This window comes from Alligator mississippiensis, chromosome 4 (genome assembly GCF_030867095.1).
Source record: "Alligator mississippiensis isolate rAllMis1 chromosome 4, rAllMis1, whole genome shotgun sequence".
NCBI lineage: Eukaryota > Metazoa > Chordata > Crocodylia > Alligatoridae > Alligator > Alligator mississippiensis.
In genome coordinates this window covers 91624631-91643104 of record NC_081827.1, presented here as the reverse complement: position 1 = coordinate 91643104, position 18474 = coordinate 91624631, and the positions used below count along the sequence as shown (strand labels likewise).

Sequence of the window (18474 nt, the reverse complement as noted above, 5' to 3'; positions counted from 1 at the left end):
AAGTTGTTCTTCAAATGCACAATGGACACGAGTCTCTAGAAACCCAGCACTAGCAGATTTCCCCCTAGACAAAGCAGTTTCCACATGTTTTGTCAATGCATTTAAATGGTCAGCTTGCTTATTTGTGTGCAGCTGCCACAGTGCAATTTGCCCCATGTTTATGCCTTGAGCTTTACCTCTCCATTCATGTGACTGTGACCTGAGTGTAAATAGTGAACAGCCTAATGTAACTATAACACATAGCTATGAAGCAGGGGCTGCTCAGCTGAGCAGCAGTGAGACCTGTAAAATGGTTACTCAGCCCTTTCTCCTAACTAGACTATGCAAATTATTTACTAAGTGTCTGAATGAGACCCATGCTCATCTAGTGTTGAAGTGCATGGAACATCTCTTTGGGACAATAAAATGAGTGTTTTCCTTCCAGTCTCTCCATCCAGTATGTTTGTGTTTTCAGAGAACTTGCATCTTTAAGTTTCTTGGAGCAGTAGCAATGGATCTGGGAAAAGACAGGATCAAGTCATATCTTCCAACAATAATCACACCACTGCACAGAGAGCTGAGCAGCACATATGCTGAGCAAGGTATGCTGTTTCTGTGTTAAGATGACAGATTTCTGCTTTATGCTATTGGGAGACAGCCCCAACACATACCCTGCCTTGTAACTTGACTTCAGAGACCTGCCATTATTCAGTGAATTACAACCAATTAGCATATACCCAACATGTCTCTTAGATAAGGATCACATCCTGTTGGCAGGGTGGAAGTGAAGTTGATGACCCAGAAAAGGACAAGGGCAGATATGGAGGAGGGTCTTAAAGGCAAGAGTGTAAAGCTTGACCAGAAGGGGTCAGTTTAGTGACTTGCATTGACTGGGAGGTACAACACTGGTGGTCAAGGAAGAACAAAACATGGTTGAGGGTAGTGAGCCCTCTCTAATTAAAGTTGCAGTAGTTTCTTTACAAAACTGATTGCATTTTTTAAAGCACTCTGAACTCACAGTCCAAGGGGCAGCATGCCCTGAAAACTTTTCTACTGCTATAGGGCCTGGGGTAGAGTTACAAGTTTGAGGTAATTTGGTCAGGGTGCTCCCAAAGCCTCCCCAATGACCTGGTTTTAAAAGTATTTTCTTGACACATTTTCCCCAGCTCCCCCAACATGTGCACACTGCTAGATTAAGACATGGGGCCCAGAAGAGGCATATTCAGTGTCTGGGCATGTATGGCCCATGTCACACACACACAGTGCTGAGGCTTGACTGAGATGGCATATTTAGCATATGGAGCTGAGACTAGACAAGTTAGATAGGAAGAAGTAAACCCTACTGACATTTCCTACCTGCCACACACAGTGTAGTTAGCTTTGTCCCCTCCCTGAATTCATTGCATCATTTCTGGCCCACTGCATTAGTTGTGGAGTCAATACACCAGTGTCTCTTGAGATTAGTGTTCTTGAAGAAAATAGTGACTTGCAGTACTGAATTGACCTCGACAGCTATGTTTTATATTGTGGAGAGTTGTAGGGACAATTATCTCAATTATCTTTGTTTTGTGTGTTGGTACAACTGGAATGAAATCACTAACATACCAGCTGAATTTGCTGAGGGTGTGTGAGGACTAAGTGGAGTATGTTTTCTGTTTGGTTGATCAGATCCAACGCTGAAGAATCTTTCCCAGGAAATTATAGAACTGCTTAAGAAATTAGTTGGCCTGGAGACCTTTTCGCTTGCCTTTGCTTCTGTGCAGAAACAGGCCAATCAGAAAAGGGCAATCAGGAAAAAACAGAGGGCTTTGCAGGTAAGATTTTGTTTCCTACTTATTTGCAGCTTAAGAAATAGTTAACAAGCATGAGGAGACAGACTTGGGGAACTGCATTTTTAAAGTAATTTTTTATTCCTTTTTTTATTCAGACTGTAGCAAACCCTGACATTGCTGCCAGGAAGAAGCTGAAGAAACATAAGAATAAAATAGAAGCAAAGAAGAGAAAAATAGAGTTCTTGAGGCCTGGATACAAGGCCAAGAAACCAAGGAGTCATGCACTGAAAGACTTGGCAATGGTAGAATGAAGGCAGTTTTTTTCCCCAACAAGCCTACTCAAGATATCTGGAGTATATATTTAATATGTAGCTTCTGTCACCAAGGGACTGCAGTAGTGTATACTCATGAGGACTTAAACTTCAGTGCTAGGACTCTGGAAATTTCCAACGCCAAAAACTGTTGTTGCAGCCAGATATCAGTAGCTGAACATAATTTCCTCAAACATAACTGATGATGCTATTTTTAAAGATGTATTTATTTGTAATTTTAATGTCCATTGGCATCTGTATAATCACCTCAAGTCTTACATAAAGCCATTTATTGAGCTTTCCTCCCTTAAAAAAAAAGTGAGCTACAGCCTGGACTAATTTTTAAATTAGTCCAGCCAAAGCCTTTGGTTTGCTGTGCATTAATAAACTATGGAATGGATTTGAGTACAGTTTAATGTACCAATACCATGGATTTTTCTAATTAAAATGTGCTGCAAGCACACTGGAATTCATGTATGTTTGCTTCATTTTGTGTCAAGCAATGTTTAAAGCCCCAGGGCTTAATCTTATTCAGTAGCCTAAGATATATGAACTCTAAAGCCAGTACCAGGAAATAAAAGGTTGGGGGATTTGTATCTCTGGTTCAAGGATGTAGGGGGCCAGGCTACAGCCAAGCAAAAGTAAGCTACTACTTCTGGCATACGGTATGTTGGAATAAGACTATCAAGTAATCTCTCTGGGCAAGTGAGGGGGAATGCTGGTAAGAAAACTAACAAAGAGTTGTCTTCCACTCCTACTATAGTGCTTCTCGGAGGCACTGGTGGATTACCCTCCATTGAAGTTTTTGTGTATGGGCAAGACACCTTTTGATATGCTTTAAACCAACATTAGCTGTATGTGGCTGTGTAGTTAGAATGCCGTCAAACCTGTTTCTAGTTCTTTGTATGAGGGTGCAGTACTGTTGAGTGGCTGGGGAAAAAGGAAGAAAGTATTTCCACCATTCCCCCAGGCTGAAGTGGTACAAAGAAGTGACAGAGATATGGACTAAAACTACTCTGCTCATTTGGGTACCTGTGCCAGATACTCTAGCTATACTTCAGGTACCTACTATATAATAAATAAGTAATCACATTAAATGTAGGAAACTCCCCTTATTTTACACACAGTTTTCATTCCTAGCCTCAGAACTGATGAAAAGGGATCTTTCAAGTAGAAAACTAACAGCAGTGTATTGGCTATAGTCATAATTAATCTCAAATTTCACAGGCATTGAGGGGAGGGGGGGGGGGGGGAAATATACACAACAGAGGAAGCTAGGCTACCCTAATGACAGGTCAAGATTTTATTAGTGTTATTACATGAATAAGATAGCCACTAGAATTCAAAACAATAGAAAAACTCCAGCAAATATTTCTAATTCTCTTCCATACAAATTAACATAAGTACATACCTTTAAAACAAAGGAAAGCAAGACAATGCAGTATATAATGTACACAGACATTCAGTTTGTTCAGTGTATGTTCGCAATTCAAGATAAGTTATCCACTTTTTACAGAAGTCAAATTCAGTCAGTCCTATTTACAATAGCTGTTGCATTAAACTTGCTTGACTGCAGAAAGAGGGATGTTGGATGTAACTGAATTTTATTGGTCAAAAGTCTGCTTACTGTCGGCTCTTCAACGTCTCCACCAGCCTGTGGAGAAAAAGTTTGGTTTACTAGTGGCGCTTATTCCTGTGCAATTCCAGCCCCTTTTGTATTCAGAAGGCCTTAGCTATTGGTGTCTTTTTAACTAAAAGCATCAAAACAATATGGAAGATGTGTTTATTAACACTGAGTCAGCTATTGAAGCTAAGAAACATTTAAAAATCTTTCATTCCCATTAAGGGCCTGTGAACAGAACAAGAGTAGGTTTGAAACAATTTACAATTGACAGCATAATGTCAGACCTCTATTTTTCAAATTCAACTCTGGAAAGAAGAGACTGAAGAGATCACAGAATAAAAGGCCTGGCCAGGGACCTCAAGAGATCATCTAGTCCAACTCCTGCCCAAAAGGCAGGAACACCCCTCTGTAAACCATGCTAGACAACCTGGTCTAGAAAATCTTCCAAAGATAAGATTTAGCAGCCTCTCCAGGTAGCCTGCTTCAATGCTCAGCCACTCTAATGAGCTTCCTAATATCCAACAAAAATGTCCCCTGCAGCCACAGAGAATAACCTAACCATCATCCTCTTCATAACTATCTTCAGGTGTTTGAAGACTAATCAAGTCTTTGCTTCTCCAGACTTAGTTCCAAGTCTTTCACTCTTTCCTTTTAAGTCATGATTCCCAGTTGTCTAGTCACTCATCTTGTCCTCAAGTATATTTGTGTACTTGACAAGTGCACATTTCCCTTTCAGGAATCCACAGCTTTAGCATTAACAGGAAAGACTTGATCACTAACTTTATTTTGTACAGATACAGCTCCTTACCATTCCATGGCCTCATCAAGCCCAGTGCCTTTGGTTGCAGAAGTCTTGAAGATCTGCCATTTTCGGTCCTTCAAAGCTGGTAGTCCAAGCGAGTTTGCCATTTCTGTAGGAGTCATGGCCTGTTCCATGTCCTGCTTGTTTGCAAACACCACTAAAATGGCTTTCTTCAGCTCTTCTTCCTAAAACAGAAAGTCAGATAAGTCACTGGGCTTCCCCCCACCCCCATGAAGAGGGTTAAACAAACATGCAGTTGTGTTTTAATGCAGCAAAAACTTATGTAATGACTAAGAACTAAAGTGACTAGACTGAGTATTGTTTTTTCAGTTTCATTGATATGCTTTATGAAATCCCTTCAGAAGACAGATTGGGGCTTACAAATCAAGTAACAATTAAAGTTTGATGTAGACCCACTTTACTGCCTACATAACACTGCTTGGATCAGTTTTGTAACTAGAGACTGCTTACAGAATGTTTTATTTCCCCTATAAATTATAACAAAGTCTACGCATGGATTTAAAGATTTACAACAAAAGCTTACCTACTAAAACCCAATTCCATCATCCTTGCTTGTGATGTAATGTTCTACTTAAATGCAAGTCTGGCAGTCAGCCCTGAGTGGTGAAACATTTTAGTAGCCAGCCATTCTATTAAACAGATTATTATAGTCAAACCTGGCAACATGGTAAGATGCAAGGAATAGAGAAAAGCATTTAAGTGTGTTGCAGAACATCCACAACCAAAAATTTGGCACAGTGTTGTTCAGAGAGTATAAGTGAGGAAATTGCAGCTTGATTCCAAGAGCAGATATGCACTTGTTGTTTTAGATTACAAATCTTGCCTCAAACAATAGCTATCATTTTAATTATATAAACAGCATCCTTTTTTTATTCCTTACCTCCAACATAGCGACAAGTTCCGATTTTGAAATGCCAATTCTGTCTCGATCACAGCTGTCTACTACATAAATGACTGCATCTGTATTTGAGTAGTAACATCGCCAATATGGCCTAATGTGGGGGGAAAAGAAGAGGAGGGTGGGTGTCATTCATGTTTACACCTGAAATTTTATTGGTGCTTTGGCCATAACTTGAAAAACCCACTTTACCCAGGGATAGGCACAGTTTTCTCCCAGGAAAGTGACACTAGGAACAACTAGTAGCAGAAAGGAAGGAAAAGAACCCTGAAGGGGGAGAGGGCAAAACAACTTGAGCATAATTATTTATTGGGAGAATAAGGTTCTGCCAAAGGAAGTTTAGTTATTGAAAGGAGGAAAACACAGCAAATCTCAGTCCACTGTTTCTGACCCTAGCTTTTGCAATGTTTATCAAAAGCCTAGCTGTGTAAAAACATTAACTCTGCCATGGATTTTTCTTGTTCAGACAATAGGTAGAACATCTAAGCAGGCAAAAGATGTGGTTTAAGCAACTCTTTTAAAACAGACTGGCCACTAACAAGGATCACAGGTAAAGTCATTTCAGAACTGTTTTCCTCAGGATCAAGAGCAATTTGCAGCCAAGTAAAGCAGTAACCGTCTTTAGCAGAGAGGGAGAAAAGAGTTCATCTAACACACCTAGGTCCCCAAGAGAAAACCTTACTTCCAACTCCTATAGTCTATTTAAAAAAAACAAAAAAAACCCAACAACAAAAAACAAGTCTGCAATTAAGAGTAAGCACTACTAGTTTATATTCTCTCAACTTACTGCCTAAGATAATAGGTTATTTAAAGTGATTTAATACAGGTTTCCCTCAAGAACCAGTTTCAAGTATCCACACTTAATCTATATCCCATTTTGGCTATCATGGTACACAGTTTTGAGTAACCAGGGTTTTCCATGGCCTCACATCAGCCCACCACCTGCCATTTTTCCCATAAGCCTTTTGTCTTGCCAACCACGGGAACATTCAGGAACTTAACTGCAGCAGTTGGCAAGGGAAACCTGTACTTCTGTTTGCATATGGGTTCACTTTCTAGTTGGTTTTCGTATCTAAAATAGGGATAGCAACCTTTAATTCTATTACGTAAAAGACTAAAAAGCTTTCTAGACAGCAGTCTCTCATATTGATTGGCTGCTTTTGAACAAAAACAGGCTACAAAACCAACTCAGACTGATTTTCAGAAGTGCCAAGTACTCTGGAAGCCAAGTGTGAATTTCAAGTACTCAACCATCTGAAAAAAATTATCAGGCCCTATTCCTTATTCAAATTATTAAGACTGAAATGGCAACGCTAAAATAATATTTGTTACCTGATACTTGTCTGTCCTCCCAAATCCCAGACTTGAAATTTAAGATTCTTATATGTTACTGTCTCAACGTTGAAACCAATTGCTGAAAGAGAGAGAGAGAGACCATTTTGGTGCTGCTTTTGAGAAAAAAACATTCCAACAAGGTTCTAATAAAACAGGTGTTACAATATTTTACTTATCGCATTTGAAGAATCCAATTTAAAAGCCTATGTAATTACTTAAGTATGTGCCTCAACAGATTGTAACAGCTTCAAATAAGCATTCAAAGAATATTTCAAGTGAAATCGAAGATGCAGTATTTTAAAAAGAAAAATAAATTCAAAGTTACAAAAAAAGCAATATATGTACAGGACATAACTGTAACTAAGACTCAGAGAGCTGGTTTCGCCATCAAATAAAGCAGTAAGAATAGGCTTATCATACCTCCTTCCCTGCAGTTTGATATGAGGAACAGAGACAGGGTCTCCAGAATTCATTTTTAAAGCTACATTTCACGCCCAGATTTTGCTGAACTACCATTACAACTTAGTCCACATTTATATCCTGCAAATAGGAACTTACTTAAAAAAAAAATCACGGTAAAATTTAAGCAAGTCTCAACACTTCTTTCAGAGCTCCCACAGCACACAATAGTAACCATATACTGTTAATGCAACATTAGGTTCCAAAACCTTGAAACCCTTTGAAACAAGTATAAGGCCAACACAATTTATACATGTGCACATTTCAGAAATATAAGTTATTTGTAGTGAAACAGGTTGCAGGGGGAGGGGATGGGGGCTCACTCACTGGGAATAGTGGTAACAACTTCTCCAACTTGTAATCTGTAGAGAATTGTTGTCTTTCCTGCCCCATCAAGTCCCAAGATCAAAATTCTCATCTCCCGCGTGCCAAACAAACTGGAAAAGATGGTTGAAAAAAAGCCCCCTAAAAAAAAGGAAAAACAGAGTAGAATCAGATTTCCGTACAGTGTAGAAACAAAACCAGGAAGTCTGACAGCTTTGATACGTCACGCTAAGCAACGGGAAGTACTGCTACAATACTAGGGTTTTTCCCTCTGACAGAACTGGATCCAGCTCAAGCTGTTGCTAAGTTAGCTGCCTGATCAGCCATCCATACCCTTGCTGTTTGCCTCCAGATGTTCCACTTCAGCCAGCTAGATCAGGTTGCAGCAGCCAATGTTCCTGCTGTAGTTAACATTTACTGCTACTTTACCTTTGAGAGACAAATAACTAATTTCTGGCACTTCTACTTCCCTCTAATTGCATCTGTGTTAACTGTACAACAGTCTCCCTGCTAAACTAAAAAGAGTATGGAACAGCATTAATATATTTATTCAAGTCTCCATCCATCTCTAGAAGTGCTCATCTAGATTGGAAGCAACCTGGCTGAACAGAGAGGTGACTTAAATCCGTGGTTCCCAACCTTTTTAGACTGCGGACCAGCATACATACTCAGTATAAAAAAGGGTTGGCTACCGCTCCACAGTATGCTGGTCACTTCTGGACTTCCAGTCTGGCAGCTAACCCTTTGTGACCCAGTACTGAGCTGCAGCCCAGGGGTTGGAAACCTCTGACTTAAGTAGTAACTTTACCTGACTACATTTCAACTGCAGAGGAAAACAAGCTAGTATGGCCCAGCAGGGGTTCCTTTTGGGCACAAGTTTTTTTAATCTTTATGGTCAAGTATTAACTAGAAAAACTGTCACCTTAAGTCTTGGAGTAAGTGTTCAAAATTTGGCTTTCCAGAAGATACTACTAGATGGAATTCCCAGATGAAGCTTTATATTAAATGGTTGTACTTAGAGAAGACAACTCCTTGTCAAATCAAAATACCACCTGCCCAATATTTTAGGCTCCAAAAGGGAAATGCTTTCTGGTGGACACTGTTATGCTGGTGCAGGAACAAAAAAAAAAGCGAGTCATATTACCTTCAACGCCAGGATTTAATCTTGAAGTACTTTTGAGTTTATGTGCTATATACAGCTATTTTAAATGCATCAGGTTATTGCCTTGTGACTTTCATTCTCTTTAACTTTCACCCTAACAATCTATAAGATGCTTATTTAATAAAAAACTTTGAATCACCCAAGGCAACTGTGGGCTATTAGATTTCTTTAGGGAGATAAAAAGCTCCAATCCATTTGTTAAGCTAGCTGTTGGAATAAACCCTGCTTAAATGGTATCTAGGCCAGGCACCATGCTATACTTAGTGGATGCAAGTGACACAGAAGAAAAGAAATCATGGAACTATTAAAAATCCTCCCTGACTAGTAGTTTAAAGACATGCATGGTGTTGTAAGACAATAATTCTCCATCCCCACCCACAAGCATTAACCGCTATAATGTTATAAAAGTTAATGAGAAATATCTCAGCTTAGCATCCTACTCCGTCTTCCACTTGCTCTTCTGTGGTAGCTGTTGGAGAAGAATGTGAAAGCCCCACAGCACTCCCAGCGCTCCATCCATAACAGCCCACGTGCAATGAAACTGGGCATGCACTACATTAGCACCATGATTTGGGATGCCACAAACGACCATCACTAAGCACAGTCTGCATTTGACTACACCTGGCCTTGCATTAGCACAGCTTTGTCTGGTTAGTTTCTCTGACTGGGACACTGCTGGCTGCTGCCACAGCTGTGGGTTTTGATGGGGGTTTCCATTCTGTGGGACTGAAACCCAGAGGTTCCTAGCTAGAGTCCTAGAGCCAGAGAAGTGGGGCTGCAAGGGGCCTCCTGAGATCAAACCCCTCCTGAGGCAGGATCATCCCTATACAAATCCATCATCTTTCTAAACTACGTAAGACCACCCTCACCCCAACCCAGCCCAGACCTGGCAGCCCAACCTGCCCCAGGTAAAGCAGGGCCACCACAGCAACCAACATCCTGCTTCTGTAGAAGGTGAACATAGGCTCAAGAGAGCCCAGCAGAGGACTAGGTAGAGCGAGGCAAAGACCCCCCACAGCTGTACCAACTACACCATGGGGTGAATTTCCTCCCTGACCCCAAATCTGGCAATTGCCTTGACCGCGAGCAGAAGGGCAAGGCCCTCTGGCCAGGACCCCGCAGCTCTGGTCTCGGCAGGAGCACCGGCACCCCCCAGCCTGGGCTACAGCCAAGCCCAGAGCCTCTGAGGCAGCATCTAGTCACACAAGGTAGCAGAAAGGGGGACAGCAGGCAAGCAGCAAAGCCCCGAAGTTGGGAAATGCCCCGAGCCGGACACAGGCATCGCTACCACATGGCCCTGCCGCCTCTCCCCGACCCTCCAGCCAGGGACAGGCCGCAGCTTCCCCAGCGGCCGGCGCCTCCGCTCAGGGGCATGGATTTGGGTCAGGAAAGAGGGCGTCCCCCGGCCCGCCCCATCCCAGGGCCGGACTGGGCGGCGGACGGGGGCGCGACCCTTGCCCGGGCTCGCCCGGGTCGGGTGGAAGGCGCTGGGGCAGGCCCGGCCGGGCAGAGGCAGGGGCTGGACGGCACGGCCCTGGCCGCTGCGCGGGGCCTCTACAGAGCGCGGCAGCGCAGCCCGCCAGGGAGAGGGCGGAGGAGCCCGCCCCGGCGCTCACCCATGACGAGCCGTTGCTCCGCGACACCAGACCGAGGCCGCCGCCTGCTGCTTCCACGTCGAGCGCTTCCGCAGCCAGGTGAGCGCAGCGCCCGCCCCTTCCGGCCCCGCCCCTTCCAGCCGCCAGACGTAGCGCGGGACTCACGGCGAGGGCGGCCGGGGGGTCTGCGCATGCGCGCTCCGCTCCCCCTCGGCGTCCCAGGAGATTTGCTGGTTGCTATAATACCAGCGCGAATCTGCCGCCGCGGATCGGGCTCTAGAGCCGGCTGAGGGGCTCCAAAGAAGGGTGACGTCACGAGGGAGGGGGCGGGGCATAAAGGAAGGCTGACGGCTCTAGGGAGGGTGATGACACCAGGGTAGGGGCGGGTCTTGGTACGTGCGCCTGAGCCGGCGCCGCTGCCTTGTGCCCCCGGGCTGCGGCGGGGAGCTGCGCAGTCCTCAGCGCTGGGCGGGGTGACCTAGGCGTAGCAGTGCCCGTGCTCTGCCATGGGCGCTTCTCCTGCTGCTCGGCTTTGGTCTGTAAGGATCAGCCCGCTACCAGGTACCACTCAATGCCCTTAATTTCGTAGCAGCAAGAATCCCCTACAGTAACTAAGTGCGGTGGCTGTTGCAACGACCCATACTTGTTTCAGTGAGTTTTAAGCTACAGGTAGGGTTCTTGTTCCAAGTGACAAAAAAGCAGGCATCAAAGCAGAATTAACACAAACCCCAGGGCTTTACTACTGTTTTTTTTTAAATTGTGGCTCTCTTTCAAGGTATTTCAGGAAGGGTCAGTGACATCAAGGTTTAACTCATTTCAGAAAATAAAGAAGGCAACATAATAATGCTAAGTCTTCCTACCTTTCTTTCTCCCTCCAAGCTATTCCTGGAACTGCTTTAACTAGGACTGGCTGGTAGTGCTGACACTTTCTGGATGGAAATACTATTATGCATCTGCACAGCCTTTACAACATGTTATATACACAGCCAATTATTAAAACAAGATTCCCTAAAAGGCCCTAAAAAGTTTCTAGTCTAAATGATAATTACAGTTCACTTGGTACCATTGTTATCATTTAGAATATTAACTAGCAGTAAGAGTAATAGTAATAATGCTGTAATACTAATACTAGTGTAATATGAAATAGTAATGATAATAATAATAATGCTGTAATACTAGTGTAATAATACTGCCATAATAGTGTAATGATAATAGAAATAATATGATTCTAAATAATTAGTGTTGTGTTATAATATGAAATAACAAATAATCCTGATAAATATGCCTACGTTATTAATAAATGTTAATGTGTTGGATAGAAGGTGGCCAGAAGTGAACAGCAAAACAACCTATGTTTTAACAGAGAAAAAGAGCAAAGCAGAAGAATGGTTTCACTTAATGCTTGTTTTAACTAACTTAATAGGGTCTACCACTATATATAAACCTTGGTTAAAATTATGCAGATTATTACAAAATTGATTATCCAAGTAATAAACTACAGTGTGAAGTTACAGCATCATCATTCACATTGGGGTAGAAGTGAATAGGTCATGTCTAAAATTTCCTTGGCATTCAGAGTCCTAGCACAAGTGAGAATTATTTGCCAAAATAAAAAAAATTCACAGAACCACAACCTTCGCTCAAAGCAGGACCAGCCCCAACTAGATCATCCCAGCCAATGTTTTTTTATAGCCAAGTCTTAAAAGCCTCCAAGGATGGAGAGTCCACCACCTCTTTGGGTAACCTGTTTCAGTGTTTTACTACCCTCCTCATGAGAAGTTTCTTCCTAATATTTAACCTAAACCTCCCTTGCTGCAACTTCACCTTATTGCTCCTTGTTCTCTTATCTGTCACTGATCCAGCTCCATTCTCTTTGGAACCATCTTTCATGCAGTTGAAGCCTGCTATTAAATCCCCCTCCCCCCGTTCTTTTCTTCTCTAGACTAAATAAACCCAATTTCCTCAGTGCCCCAGGCCCACCATTTTTGTTGCCCTGAAACTGGACACAGTACTCCAGATGTGGGCATAACAGTGCCAAATAGAGTGGAAGGATCACTTCCCTCAATCTGCTGGCAATGTTTCTACTAATTCTGTCCAGTATGCCATTAGCCTTTTTCACAAGAGCACACTTGGCTCATATTCAGCTCATTGTCCATTATAACCCCCAGGTCTTTTTTTGCAGAGCTGCTGCTTAGCCAATCGGTCCCCAGCCTGTACTGGTGCATGGGATTGTTCCATCCTAAGTACAGGACTGTCTACTTGTTCTTGTTGAACCTCATGATATTTCATTTAGTCCAGTCCTCCAATTTGTTGAGGTTTCTCTGAATCTTAGCCCTACCTTCCAGCGTATCCACTACTCCCAACAGCTTGGTGTCATCTATAAAATTACTGAGGATGCACTCCATCCCATCTTCCAGGTCACTGAAGATATTGAATAAAACCAGCCCCAGACTGACCCCTGGGACACTCCACTTGATCCTGGCTGCCAACTAGACATTGAGCCCGTTGAGACATTGAGCCAGCTTTCTATCTACCTTACAGACCATTCAACCAACCCGTACTTCCTTAATTCCATTAATCTGTTCTAGAAATACTATACAAATACCGTCATCTTACTGTCCCTGTCCAAAGATGCAGGAAAATGCACTAAGCCAGCAGATTTCCAGAATTGTCATTATACTGTACTGCAGAGGGAAACCTTGCCACTTATTTTCTGATGAGGGGAGGGGCAGGGGAATAAAAGAAATGTGAATGCAAGGGGGAGATAGAAATGGCTCAAAAATAACTAGAACTTCATTAAATAAACAGTTTATATCTAAGACTACTCTTTCAAAACTAACAACTACAAACTGAAAGACTGGACCACAAATTCGTATACAAAAAATATTTCAATCGATTCTACACACAATAATTTGATCCTAAAGTGAATAAGTACAAAGCAATGGAAACTCCAAAGACAGAAATCATTTGCAAATATACAGAGTTAGAGACCAAATACTGAAAATGAGGAGGTTCAATGGCTATGTATACCACAGAATCTACTGATTTACTGGCCTTCTCTATGTAAAAGATGATTAGGTGTCTCTTTCTCTTATGGGTCTCATCTCTCCCTACCAGACAACCTTGCCACCTATATTTCTTTATCCCATATTCCATTCTGTCCCTTATCTGTCTTATATCCCTTGCCTAGCACAGTAGCAATGCACCCATAAAGGAAGCCTAAGACTCAGGCCAGGCTAAACAAAGCAAGCAAGCAAGCAGATACCAAGCTTTTCCAGTCACATTTCCTCAGCTTGGGTCAACCACCCTCCCTATATTTCACATTCTTAATATCCAGAATTATAAAAAAGAGGGTAAACATACACCGATATCTTCTGGAAAAAGGAAAAGGCAAGAGGGACCAGAAACAAGACAGCAATTGGGTAGGACAACAGCCTGCCACCTGCCAAGCCATTTTAAGGACACATTTTATTCTCACATACCAGACCCAGAAATCCATTTTTCCAAAGAGTTTGTGAACCACAGTGAAGAGATGGCATCACTCAGAACAGTAGAAATGGGGCTTGGCAGTTTTGCTTTTCTTTTAAATTGTCACATGGATGTGTGTGTAGTGCACAGATACAAAGTTTAAAATGCTCACAATTTTTTCTTATCTCCAGTGTCTTCAGTAATGAGTATTTTCAGTCCGTTTTCAGTGATCATGACTCGCTTTAAAAAAATCCTTTATTTTTCTAGTGAGAATGGGTGCAGGTAGAAAAGAATACACAAAACTGATCCATTAATGATAAGAAAAAAAGATAACAAAATATTTTTGCCCGTTATTTAGAAAACATAGGTGTATAAAATCTGAGGGAGGCAGTGTGTCCTGGTTCACTGCTTGCAGAGGCAGGCAACATGAACAAGTCTGTCAGGTCCTTGATATCCTTAGTAGACCACGGATACGTCTAACAAGTGCTTGAATGAAGGTGTAGCGTGATCGGACTTTAGAGTATAATCCTTCTATGTCAAGGAGCTTTTTCTGGAGAGATTCACCAAAGCTGTTGGTGGCTTCAAGCTGAAGCTGAGGAACAGAAAAGATCTGTTGAAATTGACAATGTCGAGTCCTCTTTTTTCTAAGGAGTCTTCTTGCTATCCTCAACTACCAATCACCCCAATCCCAAGCTCCTGCACATCTGCTTCAAGCACTCTCCAAGGGGCATGAATTCTTTTGCCTCCTTTGGTAAACACTAATCACATCCTTCTCTGCTGTATTTCAGTCTAATTCAGGGCTGTGCAATTGGTGGCCTGTGGGCTATGTACAGCTACCTAAGGGTTAACTTGTGGGCCCCAGGCTCCTACCCAGCCTCCACCCCACTCCCCAACATTATGCACCAGCAGCTGGGTTCTTTAGGCTCCTTCCTCCTTCCTCTGGCTTCAATTTCCTGTTCGTGCTCCTGGGGGTTGGGGCAGCACAGCAAGAAAGGGCCAGGGTGCCAAGCCTGCCTGCACAGTGGGGGACCAGGGAGCCTTGGCTGAATGTACATCGGGGGACAGGGTTGGGCTGCTCACACCAAATGTGAAAGGAAGGTGCCCGGCTGTCCACACTGCAGGTGGGTGATGTGGATGGGACAGGAGGGGAGTGCTGTATGTGCAGCAGGGAGGAGCCAGGCTGCCTATGCTGTAGGAGGCATGGGCTGCCTGAGTGGCTGGGAGGGAAGAAGAGCACGCCTTCCCACAAGGGGTACAAGGGGAGTGCAGCACTGGGCTGCACACGCAGTGGGAAAGAGTCGGGGTGGGGTTGCTGTCTGTACAGCAAGTGACTTCGGCCTGCAGCTCGTGAAGTGTGTGGCCCCTGACTGCCTGAAAGTTGAACAGCCCTGGCTTACTTTATATACAAGAAGGCATCTATGGAAAGATTTTTTTCTTGGGTGAAGCAAAGTAGTTACCATTTTAGGCTCCAAATATGCATATCCGTCCTTTTAATTTAATAATACAGCACATCCTGCTATATATGTACCTACAAGTGTTTGGAGAATAAGGAAAATAGTGTTCTATATCTTAACCTATTAAACTGAACCCAATAATTTAATAGGTGCAACTTGTTTGCCAAATTTACGAGAAAATAAGGTCATGGCCAATAATACTGCTTGCCAATTATTTAGCTCTCTGTATTTTGTTTGGTATGTTATAGTTTTGGGACATTAATATGGTTATATGTGCAGACTGAAAATGCATGCAAGGTGACTACCTCTATCAAAAACTTTTGACGGATGTGTGATGTCTTATTTGTACTAAGATAATAAGGTATTTAACAGCAGGAGATCACAGATCATTCCTAAATTACAGACAGACTGCTGTCCATAATGGCATGACAACTGCATACCTGATGGCTGCTATTTTAAGAAGATTTTATCTGCATCATCTCACCTGATCTATATCATGCTGGCTCACTCGATTCAAACCACTTCTGAAATCCAAATTAGGTTCTGAACTAAAGGAATCTTGAAATGAAAAACAACAAATTAAAATTCAACATCCCACACTACTGAGCATCAAACTCTCCAACATGTGGGTGTGAAGGAAGCTTAAAACACCAAATACCAACTCATGGGTGCATCTACATGTACACTTTAATGCATAGTTGCCTATTTTACTGTACATTAAAAAGTGTCACAAAAAACCAAGCTATTACGCTAATGCACAGTAAAATAGGCTACTGCGCATTAAGCTTCACTTTAAAACTATGCATATTCGTTATTGTGCATTAAGGCAGCCTAATGTGCATTTTTTAGTACTTTACAGTGGCAGTAATAAATTTAATGTAAAATTAGGAAAAGCACCTTAACGTATGTGTAGATGCACCCTGTATGTAACAAATCAGAACAAAGAAGCAATCACAACTGATCTTTCTATCAATGAATTCTCTTTCCAACATTAAATGTAGTAACTTCAAGTAGCTGATTGCTGTGGCTCAGGGATCAGCAACCCCCAGCACACATGCCAGAGCATAGCATGTGAGGTAATTTTTCTTGGCATGCCACAGCCAGCCTGGACTCTGAGCAGCTGCCACTGGCTAGAGCCCAGACTGCTTGCAGCAGGTGGCCGGAAGGCTGTAAGCACATGGAAGGAAGTGGCCAGAGCAGCGCAATCCCGGCCCCTCTTCTGCCATCTGCCTGGAGGCACACATGCAGGCTCCTTTGCCTCTGACATGCCAAGTCGAGGTGCGGGTAAAGATTGGGGTGTTTTTGGCATTTCGGACAAAAACTCTGCAAACCACTGCTGTGGCTTTTATTCCAAAAGGGGTGCTTCTCCACTCAGTTGCAGCTCATTAAACATCTCCACATAGCTGATGACTTCTAACATAAAGGACACGGCAAACCGCCTTAATTCTTCAGCAGTCCTGACCAACCAGTTCCTTGCTACTTCATAAAGCCTCATTTTGCAGGGAGGTAAAGGAACATCATTTACTTTTCACTATATGCACTAGGCCTGTGCAAATAGGGAAGTATTTGATTCAGATTTGGCCAATTTGGACAGTGATTCGAATCACTGTCCCCATTCAATTCAGTTGAATCAGAATCAGAGATTCGGTACTGATTCGGATTGGCCAGGGAAAGGCAGGCACAGCTGGGCAGCTGCAGGTTCTCCCACAGCTCCTCTGGCTGTGCCTGCCTCTCCCCGGGCAAGGAGAAGCCCCCATGCCTGCCCTGTCTGGCCCTAGCCTCCTGACACTTTTTTATATAAAGCCCTGCACTCACCGGCTCTGGTAGTGGGGATCCCCCCCCCGCCTGGCACCCATGCAGCCAATGCCCTATGGCTTAGATGCAGTGTGGCTCAGCAGGGCACTGCATGCTATCTGGGAGCTGGGGTCACTGAGGCTGAGCAGTGCCAGGCTCCAGCTGACAGGTGCAGCCACCCCAGCTCCCAGACAGCGCACGATGCCTCGCCATGCTGCGACAGCCGCTGCGCAGGTGCCAGGCAGTGGGGGGGCGAACCCCACTTCCCCCTGCTGCACAGGGGGACTCTGCCATGAGCCCCCAGAGGCCCTGATCACTGCTGCTACAGCCGGTGAGTGCAGGGCTTTTTTTCTTTTCTTTAAATGCCAGGAGGCTGGGGCCAGGTGGGGGATGGGGTCAAGCAGGGCAGCCATGGGGGCTTCTCCCGTGGCTCCCCCCACCCAGGGAGAGGCAGGCACAGCCAGAGAAGCCATGAGAGAACTTGCAGCCACCCGGCTATGCCTACCTCTCTCCAGCCAATCTGAATCTCCGAATCTCTCCGAATCGATTTGGAGCCTTCAGATTCGATTCAGACCTTTAAATGGGTCTCCCAATTCAAGTTGGATTTGGAGATTCAGCTGCCAAACCTCCTCCGAATCGAATCAGTGACAAAGCTTCACGCATCCCTAATATACACCTCAATTCCTTGAGCTTTACTTAAGCAATAGAAGCAGGACTAGTTTCAACTGTTCTCTTTCAACAAGCTCACTTTTTACTTCTGAAGCACAATCCCAATGCTGCAATATTTAGGTTCCAATTACTGCAGAGAGATATTTTCGTAAATACAAATACAAAATCGAAAATATTACTATTCAGCATAACACAACTGTTTTAGAATGTTAGTGTTAAGACTGTCAGTGTTACCAGGGTGTTTTAAAATCTGACTTACAACCTAATACAAAGGCATGTTGAAATTTCAGAAATATTACCTTGTAGTTTTCTGCTCTTAAATGAAGACCTGGAGGATAGCAGTGAATCTTGGGAATCAGCAGGTGTGCAGTGCAACAGATAGTACTCCAGGTGACGCCAAAGAATAAAGAGACACGTTTCTATTATATCTGTTAGAAATGTTTAGTGAAGGAGACTACAGTTCATTCCTGCTACTTTTAGGCTGCAGACCAAATACTAGAAGTTTCAGAAGAAAACCCTAAGCTGCAGTTAAGAGGCTGCTTAACTTTTTGTGTGAGAGCAGTGATTTCAAATGAAACTACGATGTAGAAAGTGTTTTCAAACTGTTTACAACACTAGGGACTAGAATGATTCCAGCAGGTAATCCACATTATCAGTGTCCTCCAATGTTTTCCACACCAGTAGTTATCGCTACTGCATAGACTGTTTATGCTCAGTGGACTCATACTCTAGATTCCAAGATTTTTATTGCTGGAATTGTAAATACACAATATCAAAATGGAGGAGAAACCATTTGTTGTTGACTTT

At 43.2% G+C, this 18474-nt stretch overlaps 3 protein-coding genes across 3 annotated transcripts in view; 1 reads left to right on the top strand and 2 right to left on the bottom strand.

Moving 5' to 3' along the window:
• Positions 1–2535, top strand: part of UTP20 (UTP20 small subunit processome component) — a 102080-nt gene extending 99545 nt beyond the window's left edge. Inside the window, exons 60-62 of the mRNA XM_006261164.4 lie at positions 455–581; positions 1648–1793; positions 1907–2535. Of these exons, the coding sequence (XP_006261226.2) occupies positions 455–581; positions 1648–1793; positions 1907–2062 (429 nt within the window). The 3' untranslated portion in view covers positions 2063–2535. The remainder of the gene's footprint in view (positions 1–454; positions 582–1647; positions 1794–1906) is intronic.
• Positions 2536–3350: 815 nt separating this feature from the next.
• ARL1 (ADP ribosylation factor like GTPase 1) lies at positions 3351–10490 on the bottom strand. The gene is made up of 6 exons (XM_014595246.3): positions 10304–10490; positions 7529–7666; positions 6740–6821; positions 5390–5501; positions 4495–4673; positions 3351–3716 (listed from the first exon to the last, which is right to left on the bottom strand). The coding sequence occupies exons 1-6, from the start codon at positions 10473–10475 to the stop codon at positions 3686–3688; spliced, it is 714 nt and encodes a 237-aa protein (XP_014450732.2). The 5' UTR covers positions 10476–10490; the 3' UTR covers positions 3351–3685.
• Positions 10491–13987: 3497 nt separating this feature from the next.
• NUP205 (nucleoporin 205) overlaps positions 13988–18474 on the bottom strand; it is a 93844-nt gene continuing 89357 nt past the window's right edge. The window contains exons 41-43 of the mRNA XM_006261162.4: positions 17967–18095; positions 15689–15762; positions 13988–14342 (exon numbers count right to left, since the gene is read on the bottom strand). Coding sequence (XP_006261224.3) covers positions 14190–14342; positions 15689–15762; positions 17967–18095 — 356 coding nt within the window. The 3' untranslated portion in view covers positions 13988–14189. The remainder of the gene's footprint in view (positions 14343–15688; positions 15763–17966; positions 18096–18474) is intronic.